Source organism: Psammomys obesus, unplaced genomic scaffold, assembly GCF_907164565.1.
Source record: "Psammomys obesus unplaced genomic scaffold, mPsaObe1.curated_primary_1811, whole genome shotgun sequence".
Taxonomy (NCBI): domain Eukaryota; kingdom Metazoa; phylum Chordata; class Mammalia; order Rodentia; family Muridae; genus Psammomys; species Psammomys obesus.
Window position 1 is genome coordinate 2,727,797 of NW_026596069.1, and position 16,898 is coordinate 2,744,694.

Here is a 16,898-nt window from a genome sequence, read left to right on the forward strand (position 1 = left end):
GACTCTGCTTTTAAGAGCTTGCTCGTAAGCTCGGTTGACACGTAATCAGCATTAGTGTTAGCTTAATGCGTTGATCACATCTCCCTAGTGCCAAACCGGTTACTTAAAAACAGCAGGTATTCATGAGCTGCGGGAACACCACCAGGCCAGGCATCAGAGAGATTTGATTGTTGGTCATGTTGATTTCAAACCCAGTGGTTCTCAACTGGGAGAGCTTTGCCCTTTCAGAGGACGTTTCGTTGTGTTCAGAGACATTTAGTTTTGTCACATTCAGGTGGGGGAGATGCTACTGACCAGAGTTGATGCTAAGCATTCTCCAGTATGGAAGGCAGACATGACAGCAAAAGACAACACATCTAGTACTGAAATATCAGTGATGCTGAGAGGGGGAGGGGAGGAGAAGGGAAGAGGAGGGAAGAAAGGGAAGCCTGTTTCACCTACTGCGGATTTCAGGCCTGCTTGCTCTTTCCTGTGAGATTAAGAAGTTCGGCCAGTCCCAAGATCATACTTTAGTGCTTGGGAACCTTGTGCTGAGGAGAGACAGAATAGTCTGCCCTGTGACTCCAAAGCCTGTGGAATAAGAGCCTTGACAGCTTTGTGAGAAAGGGCCCCTTGCTCAGGGAAGCTTCCTGCCTACCGCCCTCTTCACGGCTGGAATTACACGAGATAGCCGCAAGATCTCTGTGTGTTATGACACTCCTCAAAGAAACAATTTCAGTTGCTGTATCTGTGAAAATCCAATTAGGAGAGACGACTCTCCCTTAGGTACCTTCTTCCCGCTGTAAAATGAAGCAGTTTTGTACCAAGCAAAACAAATCGCTTTCTTGTCCTGCTTAACAACTTGTGCTCATTCATCAAGCCAGAATCCATTTGTTTTATTTAGTATCTTCCAAACTGAGCTCCTAAAGGCCTGTTCTCAACTGCACAGAAGATAACCTGTTTAAAAGGCATTGTCTTTGGAGGGACTGAATGTGGTAAGGGTGACATTTGCTATTAAAAATGAAACAGTATTGAAAGGTTGCCACCGGGTCCTTAAATTGCCCATTGCTGATCTGGCTGTGTTGGCTTGTGGCCCTGCCAACTGTTACTTCCCTGGGGAGTATTACCTCTGTCTCCCACAGTTTTTTTTTTTTTTTTTTTTTTTCCAATCAGCTTTTTTTGGTGTTAGAATAGCAGTGATTTTGAACGTTCAGGTGCCGGTGTACTTTGTAATGCTAGATGAGAAGTCGCTTTCAAAGCATACACCCACATCCCAGAAAGGATCCCAAAGGCTTTTGTGATTACGCTAACCTGTGGCAATATTGCCCTGGGATCATGCAGGTTCCCGTATCCCGAGAAAATGAAGCATTGCAGAACACAGGCGGAGGAAGGAGCATGTCTCAGTCTGATCTCCCCCACACAGCTTCTGCCTCCTCAGGCAATGGTGTGCAAGGAGGGAGGCCGCAAAGTCGGGTTGCTCCTTCCGGGTTGCCACTTGCCTGCCGTGCTAATCCCAGCCCCCCACCCCCATCTAGCATCCGGCTTTGGTCTTTCACCAGGGTGCCTTAGTCTGTATGAGCTGAATGTTAGAGCTGCAGATCTCCTCCGGTCAGGAGCCCTCTGAGACTGCGAAGGGCCGGTTCTCCAAATCCGACTGTGCGCTTGGTCAGGAGATGCTGAGCCTTCAACCTCATGCAGCTTCCCCCGCCCTTGGCTGCCAGTTGGGCTAGCAAGCTCTCCACACCACCCTTTGTGTTTTCATGAAGGGGTTGGGGTGACCATAGCATTGGCCAAACAGAATCAGCTCCACGTTGATGATATGTTTCTTTCGATTGGATGTGGTGTTTTTTTTTGTTTTGTTTTTTTTTGTCTTTGCAGCAAGAACCTACACCTCGACACACTCCACTTTTTTGCCTTGCTTTGGGAAATTATAAGCTTGGAGCAACTTTTGGGCACACTTATTTTTTAATTTTTATTAGCATGTACTAATTACATGTAACAACCGGTCTGATCATGCCATTTTCATACATGTATATAACATATGTCGATCATAGTCACTCGAATTGCCTTCCCTTGCCCTCTTTCTACTCTCACCAACCTATTTCCTCTTCTCATCTAGCCTCCCTTTTACTTCCTGTCTTTTTTTTTTTGGATGATGATGATGATGACGACCCGATCAATGAATTTCATCAGGTTTGTTTACCAAAGCGTGTGCCCTTTCCCAGTTTCTATGACACTGAAGAGGGTGTCCCTCTTTCCCCTAACCACTGTTAATTGTATGTAAATCCTTAGGGAAGGGCAGGACGTGCGAGCCCTTCCCCTCTGTGATAAGGTGTTGGCCAAGCCTGGACTTGTGCAGGTAACTACACTCCGGGAGTCCAAAGCTGCGGCAACCATGGCCTGCTTAGAAGCCGGTGTTACAGATTGCTCTCCCTGCTTGTCCACTGACCGCTGCACTGCACTGTTCTGTGGACGTAAGTCTAGTGGTTTAGAAGGCTGTCCGAAAGGCACATCGTGCCCAGCAAAGCAGCAGCAGTAGCTTCGCCCGCTAGGGCGCACAGCCGTTACCAGCACAAGCTTTTGACTGGGTTTGTGGAACCAGATGTCAGTTCCCTCCTTTGGAGAAGGCCTCCAGTGCAGCCAGAGAGCATTGGTTACCCTCATATCAGCCTTGCCCCTGTTGCCCTGTCGCTTCATCTTGCCTGGCAAGTCAGTATTGGTGCACGTGGAGCCCGCAGCTGAATACTCCCAGCAGCCTGCATAGCACCTTCCTGCTCCTTGAGGGCTAGCTGGCAAGGAGGAAGCTTCCAGCCCAGCTGCGGCTTGTTGTTGTTTTTTTTTTTTTTCCCATGTCCAGCAACTCCAGTGTATGTCATCTTCGGCAACAGGTCTCACTCTCCAGGTCTGATAGGCTGCGAATGGCGATTTACTGGTATTGTGTTTTCTTTGGGGGGTGTCTCAGGGTCTTCCCCCACTAGCAGCTTGTAGAGAGATGGGCCCACTCCCGGCCGTGGAGTTTACATTTAGTAACCTATGGCTTCTGAGAGGAGGTACCTCCATTCCGATTTGTTCTTAATGGTTTGATTAGTTGATAAGGTAAGAGATTTCGTTACGGATTTCCACGTGTTACTAGTTTAGTTGCACTCCTCCCATCTCCCTAAGTGTTTTCTCTTTGAAGCAAGCACCTGCTCCCTGACACGCCTCCCTTCCTCTTCTGGCTGTGGGAAATTACAGCCTTGGGGAGAGGAGGAGCCACTGCGATGATTTCTGTGGGTCCCGTGGACCTTCATGTAGTCATTTTGCTTGTTGAGGTTGTGTGTGGTCTTCCTTCGCCTTCTTCCTGGGTTTTACAAACATGCACTTATTTGTACATAAAGGGAGCTTCCTCTTGGCACGTTTGGGACAGGGTCTCATGAAGCTCCATGGGGCTCAGACTTGCTACGTAGCACAGGATAGCCTTCAGTCTGTGTTCTCCAGTCTCTGCCCCTCAGGGGCTGAGATTATAGGTCCACAACACCATTGTGCTGCTTTTATGTGCTTCTGGGGATCAAACCCAGGGCCACACGCATGCTGGCCGAGTACCCTCCCAACTGAGCTACATCTCCAAGCCAGGGAGTCTTTATGAGGAGGCAAGGGCACTCTGGGAATGCTGGGATTTTTGTTGTTGCTCTTTTTTTCCCCCCATAAACTTGAGTCATTGGTGCTTACTTCTACTTTATTGTTTTCATGGATAACATTTTAACCCCCCCCCCCGCTTTGTGCAAAGAGAGCTAATGTTTACAAATAGGGTTCATTCAGAAGAGACTTTAGCGTCACTTAAGTCAAAATCTACAGCAACAGTGGGATTAGAAGCAAGAGCCGTTGTTTTCTGAGAGTTTTAGAAAAACCATAGCTCGAAAAAATGCACATGCCCCTTTGGGCTCAGAACTGACGTGGATGCAGGTGTTTCTGTGAGGTTCCTTCCACAGCAGAAGGGCCCAGCTGCCCCTTCCACGTGATTTATTCTCTATGGCTGCTGTCGTAACTCTGGTGACTGTTCTACTGTCTTCTAGGCTGCGAGATTTCAGAGGGTAGATTTTCACTCCATTTTTATAGCCAGCTAGAAGTTGGTCATAAAAGTTTCTTTTTTTTCTTTTTTTTTTTTAAGGTAGGGTCTCACTATGTGGCCCTGGCTGTCCAGGAACTCATTATGTAGACCAGGCTGGTTTTGAACTTTCAGGGATCTGCCGGCCTCTGCCTCCTAGATGCTGGGAGCAAAGGCGTGCGCTAGCATAAAAGTTGCGTGTTCAAGGTCTCAGTCCACAGGATGTTCTCTGCTTTATCTCTCTTGCTACATCACCTTCCTCTTCACTTTCTTGCTTCTCGGTACACTCTTTGTTCTATGATCTTCCTCCTTTGTCTTCTCTAAGCTTCCTTCCAGTTCATCCTTCCTTTCTTCTGACTGCCTTGAATTAATTCTCTGCACAGGAGCCGCTGGTCTGTGACAGGACAACCCAGGATTCGGGTTAGCATCTTGGCCCTGCTGTGGAGATATCTGGGCATCTCATTGCATGAACTCAGTTCTCAGTGTTCTAGGTCTTTAACATGGGGCAGGGAATATAATGACTGATGTGCTTTGTTGAATGCAGGAGCAAATGAAATCTTTGAAGGGAGAATGCTTTGGGATGCAGGGTGCTAGTCCAGTCCCAGTCTGGGATCCCTGCTTCTTCAGCTGCCTTCTCTTTCCCTCGAGCTCTTCTGCTTTCCATTTCCTCCGATCCTCCGTTCTCCCACCTGTCCTGACTCACACGTTTAGTTACTCCGTCAGCCATTCTTTGGTTGGTTGGTTGGTTGGTTGGTTAGACAGGACTCGTTGTATAGTGCAGGGTTCTCAGCTGCCTCGTCACAAGGACAGTATGTCAGAAACAGACTAACATGTTTGTGTCTTTCCCCGGGCGCAGAATTTATTAAATAATAAGAAGGCCGTGTGGAATTGTTGGCAGCAGTTTTGCCGAGTAGTACTGATTTCCTCCGTAGCCTGTCAAGACACATGCGGCCTTTCATGCCAGTCTTAATTCCTAACGTTAGCTCTCAGATCATACATCACCCAGTACAGTAAGAACATTACTTTCTACCTGTGTATACCTCTGTATACACTCTGAGTGTATACCTCTGTATACACTCATGCGGCAGAATGGCCAGACGAAGCTGGGAGAGATGCAAAGTGGTTGTGAGCTCTGCTGCAGCCTTTAACCCTTTGCAGACATTTCCAGAACCATTTCTAGACTCTTTTCCTCAGTCTGATGTCCCAGTAAGTTTTTGGGCCTGGTTTTCCAGACCTGGTTGATATGCCCATGTGTTCCTACAGTCCCTATATACTTTCTTACATTCTCAGGGTTGCATGTTTTCTGTTTTTAAGATTAAGTCTTAATTTGTGCTTTGTGTGTGAGGCTAAGCTGTCGTCAAGGTGCAGACTCAATTCTGATTCTGCATTTGCACTCACTTTGCCGTCAAAAGTACCTTGTAAAGTCTCTCAGGTCAAGACACAGACCCAGAACACCCTGTGATACACAATATGGAGTAACTTAGGACAGGGAAGAGTTTGATCTCAGCATCCAGCCTGCTGAGGCTGGGGTTAGAGGTGTGCACCGCCACACCGGATTAGTACCAGGCTTTCTCATCCCCGTTCGTAGGTTGGTTCTAAGGGGCCTGGCGGCTTGTGTGTGCTTCAGATACACAGTTTTGTGGTGATCGTATCTATAGTTTCTTGGGTTGTATGTACTGTCTCCCAAGAAGCTACGATGCGTTGGTTATGATATGAAAAGTGAAGGATCAGTATTGGAAAATGAAGTTTTTCTTTACTAACTAACTAACTAACTAACTAACTAACTAACTAACTAACTAACTAACTAACTAACTAACTAACTAACTTATTTTGAGGTATCCTAGCCTGGCCTCAAACTTTCCTGTAGCCAAGGGTGACTTGAATTGACTGTTCTGTATCTTCCCCCTCGCCCAGGCTGAGTGTGCACAGCCTGGTTTGGGAAGGGCCTGAGACAGAACCTCACACATGCTAACCAAGCAGGGGATCAGCAGAGCTCACCCCCAGCCTGCTCAAGCTTTAGTCAGAGCTTCCTTTGCTGTCCCCATTAGTGAAACAATTGATCTGGTGACATTGTTGCATTGAGAGCCTGTCAAAATACCAGCACTTTGAAGTCAGCCGATCCCTGTTAATATTAGATTGCATTTGTTTTAGCTGGCTAGAATTTCGAATCCATGCGCATTGTTTAATGTAGGATCAAATGAAATCTTTGAGGTGAGAGCGCTGTGGGGTGCAGAATTTCTGAGATTAGCAAGGCCAGTCAGCAGCTGAGAAAAGGGAACGGTATTAGAGAGAATGTCAGAGAAATAAGAGAGGAAAACGGGGTGACTATGATCGAAAGACATTGTATGCAGGTATAAAATGTCATCACTAAACTCAAGTATGATTAGTATACGTTAATAAAAACTTTAAAAGTTAAAAAAAAAAAAGGCCAGTCAGTTTACCACTCTGGGTTTGAACACGTGGGTCGTGCACCCTCCTGAAGGAAGACGGGGACGGGACTGATCGGAGTGAAGCTTTTCACTCACCAGCTTTCTGAGTCAGTGCTCCGAGCTTGATAAAAACATTCTTCACGAGGGAGGAAGGGGTCTTCAGACTCCCCTGCTCCCAGTGTGGGCATTACATGGGGAGACCTGGGGATTACGCCCTTGCCCCTTCGCTTTGATGAGAAGCTGCTAGCTTCTCGGAGTTCCAGAGCCGGAAGATTTGCAGAGGTGAATGGCACAGGCAAGCAGTTTAGTGGCTTCCGCATCAGTGAAAAAGTGGAAGCAGCCCTACAGCCCAGGGAGGATTAAAGAAGGAGAAATGAGAGAAGCTGGCCCAAAGGCAGGACTAAGGACTAGAGTGGCTCAGCGGCAGGAGGCCTGCCTGTTTTTATTCTGGGACGTTTGCATCCTAAACAGTAGCCAGGTACATGAGACCTGCGTTCTTGTGAAAAGCAGGGAGCGTATGTAATAAGAATGATCCTGCTCTGAGAAGTCTCCGTGGCTGTGGCCTGGCCCCATCTGCCCCACAGGAGGTTTGTGAAGATTCAGGAGATAATGCCCTGTGTGATGTAGAGGTGTCCTACACAGGCAGGTGCTGTTACCCGGTGTTCTCCCAGGGCCCAGAGAAAGTGAAGCCGGGTCCCCGGGACAAATTGAAGTCAGTGTTTGAAACGTGAATTCATTCTGGCAGGAATGCTCTTGGAGGTTTGGCTCCTTCTTTTAATGTTGATTAGTCTGTTATAACAGTCTACTGTATGTCGATTAGGATCGGAGGAGTAGCTTAAGATAATCTTACATGTGCCCTATAAGGGCTTTTATGTTATTTACTAATTAAGGAGGAAGCGTGTTTCTGTGGCAGAAATTCAGCACTGTAACAGACACAAAATCACTGAGTCAGGTGAATGCAGAAGATCGTGCAAGACTTGGGTAAGGTTTTGTCATGAGAGTGGTTGAAAACCAAACCAAACCAAACCAAACCAAGCAGCATGGCTGGGGAGAATTCCCAGTGAGTGAGAGCGTGGTGACGCAGGCTGTTAATCGCAGCAGAGCTGGGTGTGCCTGGCTACATCGTGAGTTTAGGACAGCCAGAGCCACGTAGTAGAGAGAGATCCTGTCTCAAAATACTAACAAATAAAAAACTGCTTGCCGTGAAAACATGCCGACCTGAGTTCGGATTCCAGCACCTACAAAAACGGCCAAGTGTGGCTGCACATATGCCGATAACCGTAATGCTGTGGGGGATGGAGTGGAGCCCCTGTGCCCTCTGGGGCTTGCTGGCCATCAGACTTACTCCAGGTTCAGCGAGGGACCCCGACTCAGAGGGATAAAGCAGAGAGTGCTAGAGCAGGACGGTGCTGGATGTTATGTTCTTCTCCGCCCTCCCGTGACACACACGCCATAGAAGGAGGTTGTTGTTTCACTGACCCTCGGGAAAAATGCATGTGGGATGTTAGCAAGTGTAAAACCATACGGGCTTCCTTCCATGGACCGGAAAATGGTTGTTTTCCCTGTGAACATTCCCTGTTGTGCTTTCATTGATTCAAAGGCAACAACAAGATACAAATTGTGGTTACAAAGGGGACAGTTGGCGAACAGCCGGCGCAGACTGTGGTGACGTCACCGTGCCGCAGATGCAGGGGCTTCCGACCTTTTTTTTTATTAGGACATACCAAGATGTAGCCCCGTGACATGGGTAATGGGGGGCTTCAGAGCGTAATCCGAACCGACAGAGAGTCTGTGGAAATAACAAAGCTTCCAAGCCAGAGACAACTGAGGGTCAAACATCTTTAAAGTAACAAAGATGGGAGAATTTCAAAGTGAAACTGCATCAGAGGTAGTCCATTGCGGCTGCAGGGGCGTAAGGAATATGTAGAAGAAGGCAAAACATGTTTAGGAGCAAATAAGAGGGATTTATTGATGGCAAGGGAAGGTTGGAAAAGCAAAGGCAGTTTTTGTTTCCTGGCCTTAAGAGAATACATCAACAGATGCCTGGAACCAGTAAATTTCCCTAGGGAAGAAAAGCTACTGAAAAAAAATGAGAAAAGAAGATTGCTTTATGTCAGGTGAGGCAAAAAACGAGTGTAGCTGATGAGAACACGAGTTCCCAATCTGTTGGGACCCAGTGATTGAATTTTAGCAATTGTCTAGGATGTTATACTGCAGCCAAAGAGAAGAGGTTTGCCTCGGCGTCTTGTTGGTTTGTAAATAAAGCACGAATAGAGAAACATTGAGTCTTAAAGCTAGAAAAGGGCTTTGTAATAATTTTTCACATGAGCAAACTGAGACCTGACCAAAAGAGATAAGTGGTTTGCTCAAAGTCTCCAAGTCAGATAATGGCCATGCTGGGAAAGGACTCGAGAGTAGGCTTACGCATTTGATTTCAGGTTCAGCGATAAACGTGGCCTTCATCGCAATGAGTTAGAAGTGAATTAAGAGCCGGTATAAAAGAAGGTCCCATTAAGAACAAAAATGATAAAAGAAGAGAACAGAGGAGAGCCCCGGGAGATTTGTGTAAGAATTCATTTGATAATACGATGATTTGTGCAGAAGAGGCAGGGCTCTAATTGAGGAGAAAGGAAAGAATAGGAATTGATACTATCTTCACTTTGTTACCGAGTGATTATGTGGCATTTCATCTTCACAACCTTAGCAAACTTAATTAAGTGTCAAATACGGTAAAAATCTAAATTGCGTGGGTAATCCAGGGAAACGTAGACTGTGAAGGCCTGGTGAGCAGTGGAGAAAATATATTAGAATCCCCCTGCCCTGAAGTAGCGTTGAAGTGGTTCTATTTGAAGATATTCTCCCCATCTCCTTCCTCCCCCCTTATTCCCTCTCTCCATCCCCCCTTTCCCCCTTTCCCTCTCTACCGTATGTACTTCCTTTCTCCCATACATTAATTTAAAAGCAAAAGCCTTGTTAGGATCTATTTCCCACACTATCTGCTGACTGTTTTCAGACAGAGAAATTGACAAAGTGTGATGAATGTAGATTTAAGGAGAGACTGAGAGATTCAGGCAGGAAGTGTGTTGGTTTTTGAGGTTCATCTTTTGCACTGGAAACATTTCAAAATGACTAGATCTGCAGCATAAGTGATGATAGTTTCCTGATTGTGATGTTTTTTAAAGGTTGTATGCCAGTTCCAGGCTTTTGATATTTCTGTTCCTCATCATGTAAATCCTTACATCAAAATTAACATATAACTGGAGAGTAGCAAAAGATACTTTCATATTCTACACCTATGAATGATAAACAAGACTTAAGAATCATGCTCGGTGATGGTACATGCCCACAGTCTCTGCTTTTGGGAGATTCAGGCAAGGGAATCAGGCGTTCAGGCTGCAAAATGAAACCCTGTCTCAAGAAAAGAAAAGAAAAAAAAAAAAAAAAAGAAGAAGACATTATAGGAGACATGTGTTTTTCACATAAAGATTTCCCTTATTCACCAATGATTAAAACAAAACGAACAAACATAGAACAAGGAATAGCTAACACCTGCCTTTAAGGACTGAGTTGTAAATACCCTTACTTCTAAGTGCTAGGATAATTTTATTCCCAGGTTGCACCTGTGTCTTCTGGAACGGTTCAGTAATGGAAGAAATGACACTTTCGTTCTTGTAATGAGACATCATTAGCCAGAGGCCCTTTGTAAGCGTGTAATTTTAAACTTCATTGCAAACATTCATTACTGGACTTGGGTGTCCACACTGGCGTTGTTCAGGAAGGCTGCTTCTGCACTGAGCCTTGCATTTTTTATGTGCCTGTTAGAATATTTATGAAGTGGCATTACCTGTAGAGGGCATCTGTCTTCAGAGCGCTTGGCTCATGGGGCTATGAAGTAGGGGGGCTTCACTGGCCTTACTTGAGTCGTTCCGGCTTGAAAAATAAAAGTACATGGTAAAATCTGAATTTCGTTTTGATTTAGTCCTTTTTCCTGGCAAGGTAAAGGAAATCCACATGTGCATTCCCGGGGTTTTCTTATTTTCTTTCTTTCTTTCTTTCTTTCTTTCTTTCTTTCTTTCTTTCTTTCTTTCTTTCTCTCTCTTTCTTTCTTCTTTCTCTCTCTTTCTCTGTGTCTTTCTTTCTTTCTTTTTTCTTTTTTTCTTTCTCTCTTTCTCTCCTTCCTTCCTTCCTTCCTTCCTTCCTTCCTTCCTTCCTTCCTTCCTTCCTTCCTTCCTTCCTTCCTTCCTTCCTTCCCTGTTTCTTTCTTTTCTTTTTCTTTCTCGGTGGCTGGCCTTGCTATTGGACCAGGCTGGCCTCAGGTTCTCAAAACTCTTCCACCTGCCTTTGCCTTCTGAGTTCTGGAATTAAAGGCCTGTGCTACCAGGCCTGGCTAGTGTTGTTTTTTAATCATCTGAGTGTGATGGCTAACCTTCTGAATTCTTCAGTGCATGTCATGTACACACAGCACTTGTCTGCCTTCTAAATAGTTGCATTTACAGGAAAATACATGCTGGACTAAGTCCATCTCGGCCTTGCAGGAAAACTAAACTCAAGATAATGAGAGGCCCTGGCCTCCCCATAAACATACTGAAATATGTTGTGGAAGTTAAGCCTGCCTGTGAGCTGCACAGTGGTTCTGTCCAGAATTTTATGTCTTATCTCAAACTCAGACATCAGGGTCCTGTGGGCGGGGAGAGATGCTGTTGGCCTGATCCTTTCTTTGACCGCATCCTCCGAGCCCTGACCCCTCACGCCTGGTACTGGGTTAGGTCTCCTAGCAGATCTGTTGGGTTTCTGTTCTGTTTGATGCGGAAGGTAGAGGTGCAGCCGTGAAGACGTGTACATGCGCTCGTGCCCACGCATGTGTAAAGGAGCATAATTTCTGTGTGATGATGTCAGACTGAAGTGCTGGCTCCTAAGGACGGTTGAGGACCATCGTTTCTAATGTTAATGTCCGTAGCATGTGTTTTCAGGTCTCATTTACTCTGCAATGGGAAAGCAGAACAGTGTTCTTCAAGCTCCTTTTCATCCCTTAGGCCTGTGTGCTTCCCCTGGGATTTCCCTCCTACCCCACCAGCTAGGTCCACTCCTTCCCGCACCGAAGGCCTGCTCAGCGATTCTGGGACACGAGTTCATGGGGAGTGAGCAAATAATGCCAGTACACTTAATCAGACGAGGCCTAAAGCAATACCACAAAACCAACAGGACGACAGGAACTAACACATACCTCTCAGTAATATTTACGTTAATATTCAATAATCTTTATAGTAATGATCTCCACAGATAAAGACGAGGAGGTAGGATTCATCTTTTCGTGCTTCTAGGGAAGCTGCTTCACCGCCAGTGATAGACACTCGAGGGTAGAAGGGCGGGAAAAGGTATTCCAAGCAAATGGAACTAAGGAAGAGGCGTGTGCAGTCGTCCTAATACCTGGCAAGATAGACTTCAACGCAAAACCAATCAGAAGAATTCAGGACGGCCACGTCATATTCATCACGGGAACAGTCCATCAAGAGGAAGTTACAACGTTAATGCACACACACCAAATGCACATACCCCGTGTTGGAAAACTAGAGCTAAGTCCACAGGTTAGGCACAAGAGATGATCGTAGGTGACTTCAGCAGCCCGTTGCCACCAATATACGGAGGAATAAAGCTGACGGCATCCCCAACAGGAACTGCAGAAAGTACACCTTATGTCTCACCGTGGCGTGATAACTGAGTCAGGGGAGAAATCAAGGTGGAAGTTAGAAAATTCCTAGGATTAAATGAAACTGAAAACACAACATAACAAAATCTGCAGGACCTAATGAAGGCAGCCCTAAGAGGAGTGCTTATAGCTCTGACTACCCACATAAACAAAACCCGACAGAGCTCAATTTAATAAGCAAATGGTACACTTGAAAGCTTTGGAAAAGCAGTAATAGATAAGACCCGAAAAGAGTAAACAGGAAGAGAGAATTAAATTCGTGTCTGGAATTAATGAAATGAATCGTCAAAGTGATGAAGACAGTAGAAAGTATCAATGAGATGAGGGCTTGGTTCTATGAAAACATTAACAAAATTGCCAAACCTTCAGCCAAATTAAACAAAGGACAGGGAAAGAAGACTCGGATTAGTAAAATTACAGGTGAAAAGAGAGACATCACAAGAGACTGAGGATATACAGAAAATCGTGCTGACATGCTTTAAAATGAGTTACTTTATTTTTACATATTTAGTATGAACATTGCATAATTATGTGTCTATATTTACAGGCACACACACCTAATTAAGGATACACTAAGTCTTTGCTCTCCGATTCTCTGATGTAATCGGATTGCTGTTCTCTTAACTATCTGAAAAAGTGAGGTAGAAGTAGTTGGGAAGTAAGGAGTGCCTTCTTTGTGTCCCATAGATTTTGGTCCGCTGTATTTTCATTTCCATCCCTGCCTGGATATTAACCTTACATCTCTGAGACCGGCTGTCTTTATGTTGCTCAGAAGTCCTGCCTGGATGTTAATCATACATCTTTTTATTGTCTCTGAGACCGGCTGTCTTTATGTTGCCCTGGGTGGCTTAGGGTCCTGCAGGAGACTGAGATTTGAGGTGAGTTCACCATGCCTGGCTTGGACGTTGACCTCAGCTGCCTGCTCTGTCTTTTCAGAGTGCGACAGGAGAACGACATGGTGGATTCGGCGCCTCAGTGGGAAGCTGTGTTAAGAAGACAGAAGGAGAAGAACCAAGTGGATCCAAACAACAGGCGTTCAAGACACAGATCTCGCTCGTACGTGGGTTCTTTTCCCGCTCTCCTTCAAACTCAGGGAGCGTGACGGAGAGGCTTGTTCTCCTAATGAGGCATCTTTTAGACTGGGAATATCCAGGTTTTTCATTTGTTGTTTTTCCCTTCTTACACGTGTGACATTCATTAACCACTTTTGAAGACTTAGAAATTGGAGCTCAGGCAGAACAAAATGGCATGGGGAACAAGGCCGTCAAAATCATATTTTGTGTGTTGAGTTGTTTTCCAGCAAATGTGCACATCCAACCAGGTAAATAAACAGGAGCGTTTCCTTTGTTCTGAAGCCTGGCTGCTGGCGAGACACCTGCTGATTTGCCCAATTTGAGTCTACGGAATTCTCTGAAGTCTCGTTCCAAATTGAACGGGACATGACCATCATTCTGTCAAGTTACCGTTTGGGAGCACTAGTCATGGAATGATTCATTACACCCCAATGTTGAGATTTGCCTGTCCCCCCCCACCCCCAGTTTCTAGGCAGTGACAATATGTGGGCACAATTCCCCCACAATAGTGAGGCCGCCTGTCCCTCAGGTTAATTTCCTGTGAGCAGATGACGTGGTGTGCCTTCGTGGTCGTGCATGTATGGTGTGTGCGTGTGCATGTCTGCTTGTGCGTGCATGAGTCTGGACATCAAGAGTCAGGCCACACCTCTGCCTGCTCCACTTGCCAAGAATGCCTCAAGTGAACCGGGACTAGCTGCAAAGCCGTCTGTGGTTTGGGGGATGGGTCAGCTGTAGTGTGTGGTGCTCCTCAGTCCTGGGAGGGGAGAGGGCGAATGTGCGATGCTGATGCAGCAGCCAGCAGAATCTCTGAGGGAGCCAGGCGGAAGCAGGCTGAGAATGCACCTTTAGGTTGACACACCAGGAGAGGGCGCTGGAGGCGACAGCATAGAGCCTGTGCTATGCCGTGGACACTGAGGTTTTGATTATAATTTTTTTTTTTTTTTTTAAGATGGGCTCTTAGGAGGCTCAGTGGTTAAGAGCGCGTGTTGCTCTTGCAGAGGACCCAGGGTACATTCCCAGCACCCGTCTGGTAGTTCTCAGCCATCTGTAACTCCAGTTCCAGGGCCCCAACGCCCTCTTCCGACCTCCTTCGACATTAGTCACACATGTGGTGCACAGACAAGCATGCTGGCAAAATGTAACCCATTAAAGCAAATGAAGCTAAAACAAACAACATAAGCCAGGGTCTGACTCCGTAGCCCTGACTGGTCTAGAACTTGCTACAGACGCTAGGTTGGCCTTGACCTCATAGGGCTCTGCCTACCTTTGACTTCCCAAGTGTTGGGATTAAAGGCCTGTGCCACCACACCTGGTATAGAACTTTTTTGTTGTTGTTGAGAAAGGATTTCAAGTAGCTCGGGCTGGCCTTTGGCATTACCTCTCCCCTCCCCTTGTTTTCTTTTTCTTTTTGAGATGGAGTTTTACTCGATAGCCCCGGCTGTCCTGGCCTGGGATGTGCTGTAGAGACTAGACTGGCCTGGAGCTCACGAGATCCACCTGTTTCTATTCCTGAGTTCTGGAAATAAAGGTGTATGCCTTCCTATACTGCTTAGGGTCTTAAATTTCTGGTCCTTCTGTCTCTATACCTCCCAAAAGTAAAGATCACAGGCAGCACTATCGTGTTAGCTTTGTTTATTTATTTTTTAATTTTTCATGTGGCACTATGGATTTTCAGGTTGTTGTTGGTTTTTTATTTTTTAATAACAAAGTTACACTATAATTTGGGATATGTTCTTTGTTTTTGGAGTTAATATGAAGTCATCATTTCTTCTTTAAATGTATTGTATAACGTTTCATTGAAATTGTTGCACAGATACAGCCCATGGCAGCTTAGAATCCAAGTGGGTTCCCTAGTAAAAGGGAACAGGTACTGTCTCTGACATGAACTCAGTGGCTAGCTCTTTGATCACTTCTCCGTGGTGTGTGTGTGGGGAACCTTGCCAGGCCACAGAGGAGGACAATGCAGCCAGTCCTGATGAGACCTGATAGGCTAGGGTCAAAGGGAAGGGGAGGAGGACCTCTCTTATCAGTGGACTCAGGGAAGGACATGGGAGGAGATGAGGGAGGGAGGGTGGGATTGGGAGAGGTCAAGGGAGGGGGCTACAGCTGAGATACAAAGTGAATAAACTATAATTGAAAAAAAAATTAAAGTAAAAAAACAAAGCAAAACAAAACAAAACAAAAAAAAAAAACAACAAAATTTGTTGCCCTGGTTGGGGCCGGGGCTGAATGTTTACAAGTTCTCTTTGTTATTGGCGGAATTGCAGTAAAGACCCACACAGATTGGCAAAGGAGCAAGGTAGCTTCATTCTTAGCAAAGTGATTGGTTAGGCCAGGCTGGCTGTCAAGAGTGGCAGTGGGCCGCACACAGGAAGGTGATGCAGAGCGCCAGGTACTCAGGGGCCTGGGGCTTCTTTCTACATGCTGCCTAAAGGAGGGGAATTTTGGTTACTACGAGTGTATTTTGCATAGTTCTCCATTTTGATTGGCAGGCTTGGCTTGGTAGACCTTTGATTGCACACATCCTTTCCCATAATGCATCTGATTTTAGCCATCCACCCGTCCAGTCACACATAGGCATAGGACGGAAAGAAGAGGGTTCTCCCACAAATTCACAGAGGGAGAAGTTTGCCCTGTGGTACGGGCACCCCAAACTAGTTCAAGCTGAATTGGCCATGTACTCAGGGACTCAGACGTAACTAGACTATGATTGACTAGATTCTGTCTGGGTTCAGTGGTTGATAGGGGATGAGAAAGTTACTTCATTGTTTAAAGTGGGGCGCGCATGTAGCTTGTTGGGTGTACTTGTATGTGTGTGTGTGTGTGCGTGCGCGTGTGCGCGTATGTGCATAGTACATGCAGTGAAGGGTATCAGGCAACCAACAGCATTGTTAGAGGGAGATATGCACAGCCCCATATGTGTATGTTTGTGTCCCTCCCCTCCCCAACAAGCATTAAACTGAACATGACAGGGTCCTATCTGTTAAACGTAATGAAGCTCGGTATTATCTAGTCTGTTTTTCAGTTCCATTTCTACGGCGCCTGTGTTTGCTTGCTGTGACATATACATAAGAAGGGTCAGCGACCGCCCCACGGAAACTGCCTTCCACAGGATTAAACCTTGTCTCCCTTTCAGTCGTGCAGAGGCATCCTTGCCCTCGCCCCTCAAACAATGGTTTTTGTGCGCAAGTGAGCTCCACCGCCCCCTGGTGGCCACGATGCGTTACTATTTTTACTGTCTGGAAAGAACTGATAAAGGGAGGGAGCAGTGAGGCTCGTAGGAGGAAACACAGAGACAGAATGATTGGCATTGGAATCACAAGACTCATTTACATGTGAAAAAGGAAGTCTTCCTGCTAAAAGTACAAACCGAAAGGCAGGAATAGGAAGCCGAAGTAACCGGAAGCCCCAACAGTCAGAAGAATGTCCGGCGCCGTCAGGTTTTGGTTGTTTGGTGTCTGGCCTGCGACGCTGAAACCTTGTGCAGGGTGTCACGTGCATTTGGCTGCTGTCGCTTTATCATTGCGCTCTGCTCCTTGTTATCAGGTTGCTAGCTAGCGTATGTGTGTTTAAATTACACTGCATTCCTTTCCAGTGCGTGTGTGTGTGTGTGTGTGTGTGTGTGT

General features: G+C 46.1%; 1 protein-coding gene across 1 annotated transcript in view; it reads left to right on the forward strand.

The window, feature by feature from the left end:
- Positions 1-13,437, forward strand: part of Epb41l4a (erythrocyte membrane protein band 4.1 like 4A) — a 149,449-nt gene extending 136,012 nt beyond the window's left edge. The window contains exon 16 of the mRNA XM_055625702.1: positions 13,136-13,437. Within this exon, the coding sequence (XP_055481677.1) occupies positions 13,136-13,301 (166 nt within the window). The 3' untranslated portion in view covers positions 13,302-13,437. The remainder of the gene's footprint in view (positions 1-13,135) is intronic.
- Positions 13,438-16,898: the final 3,461 nt, after the last annotated feature.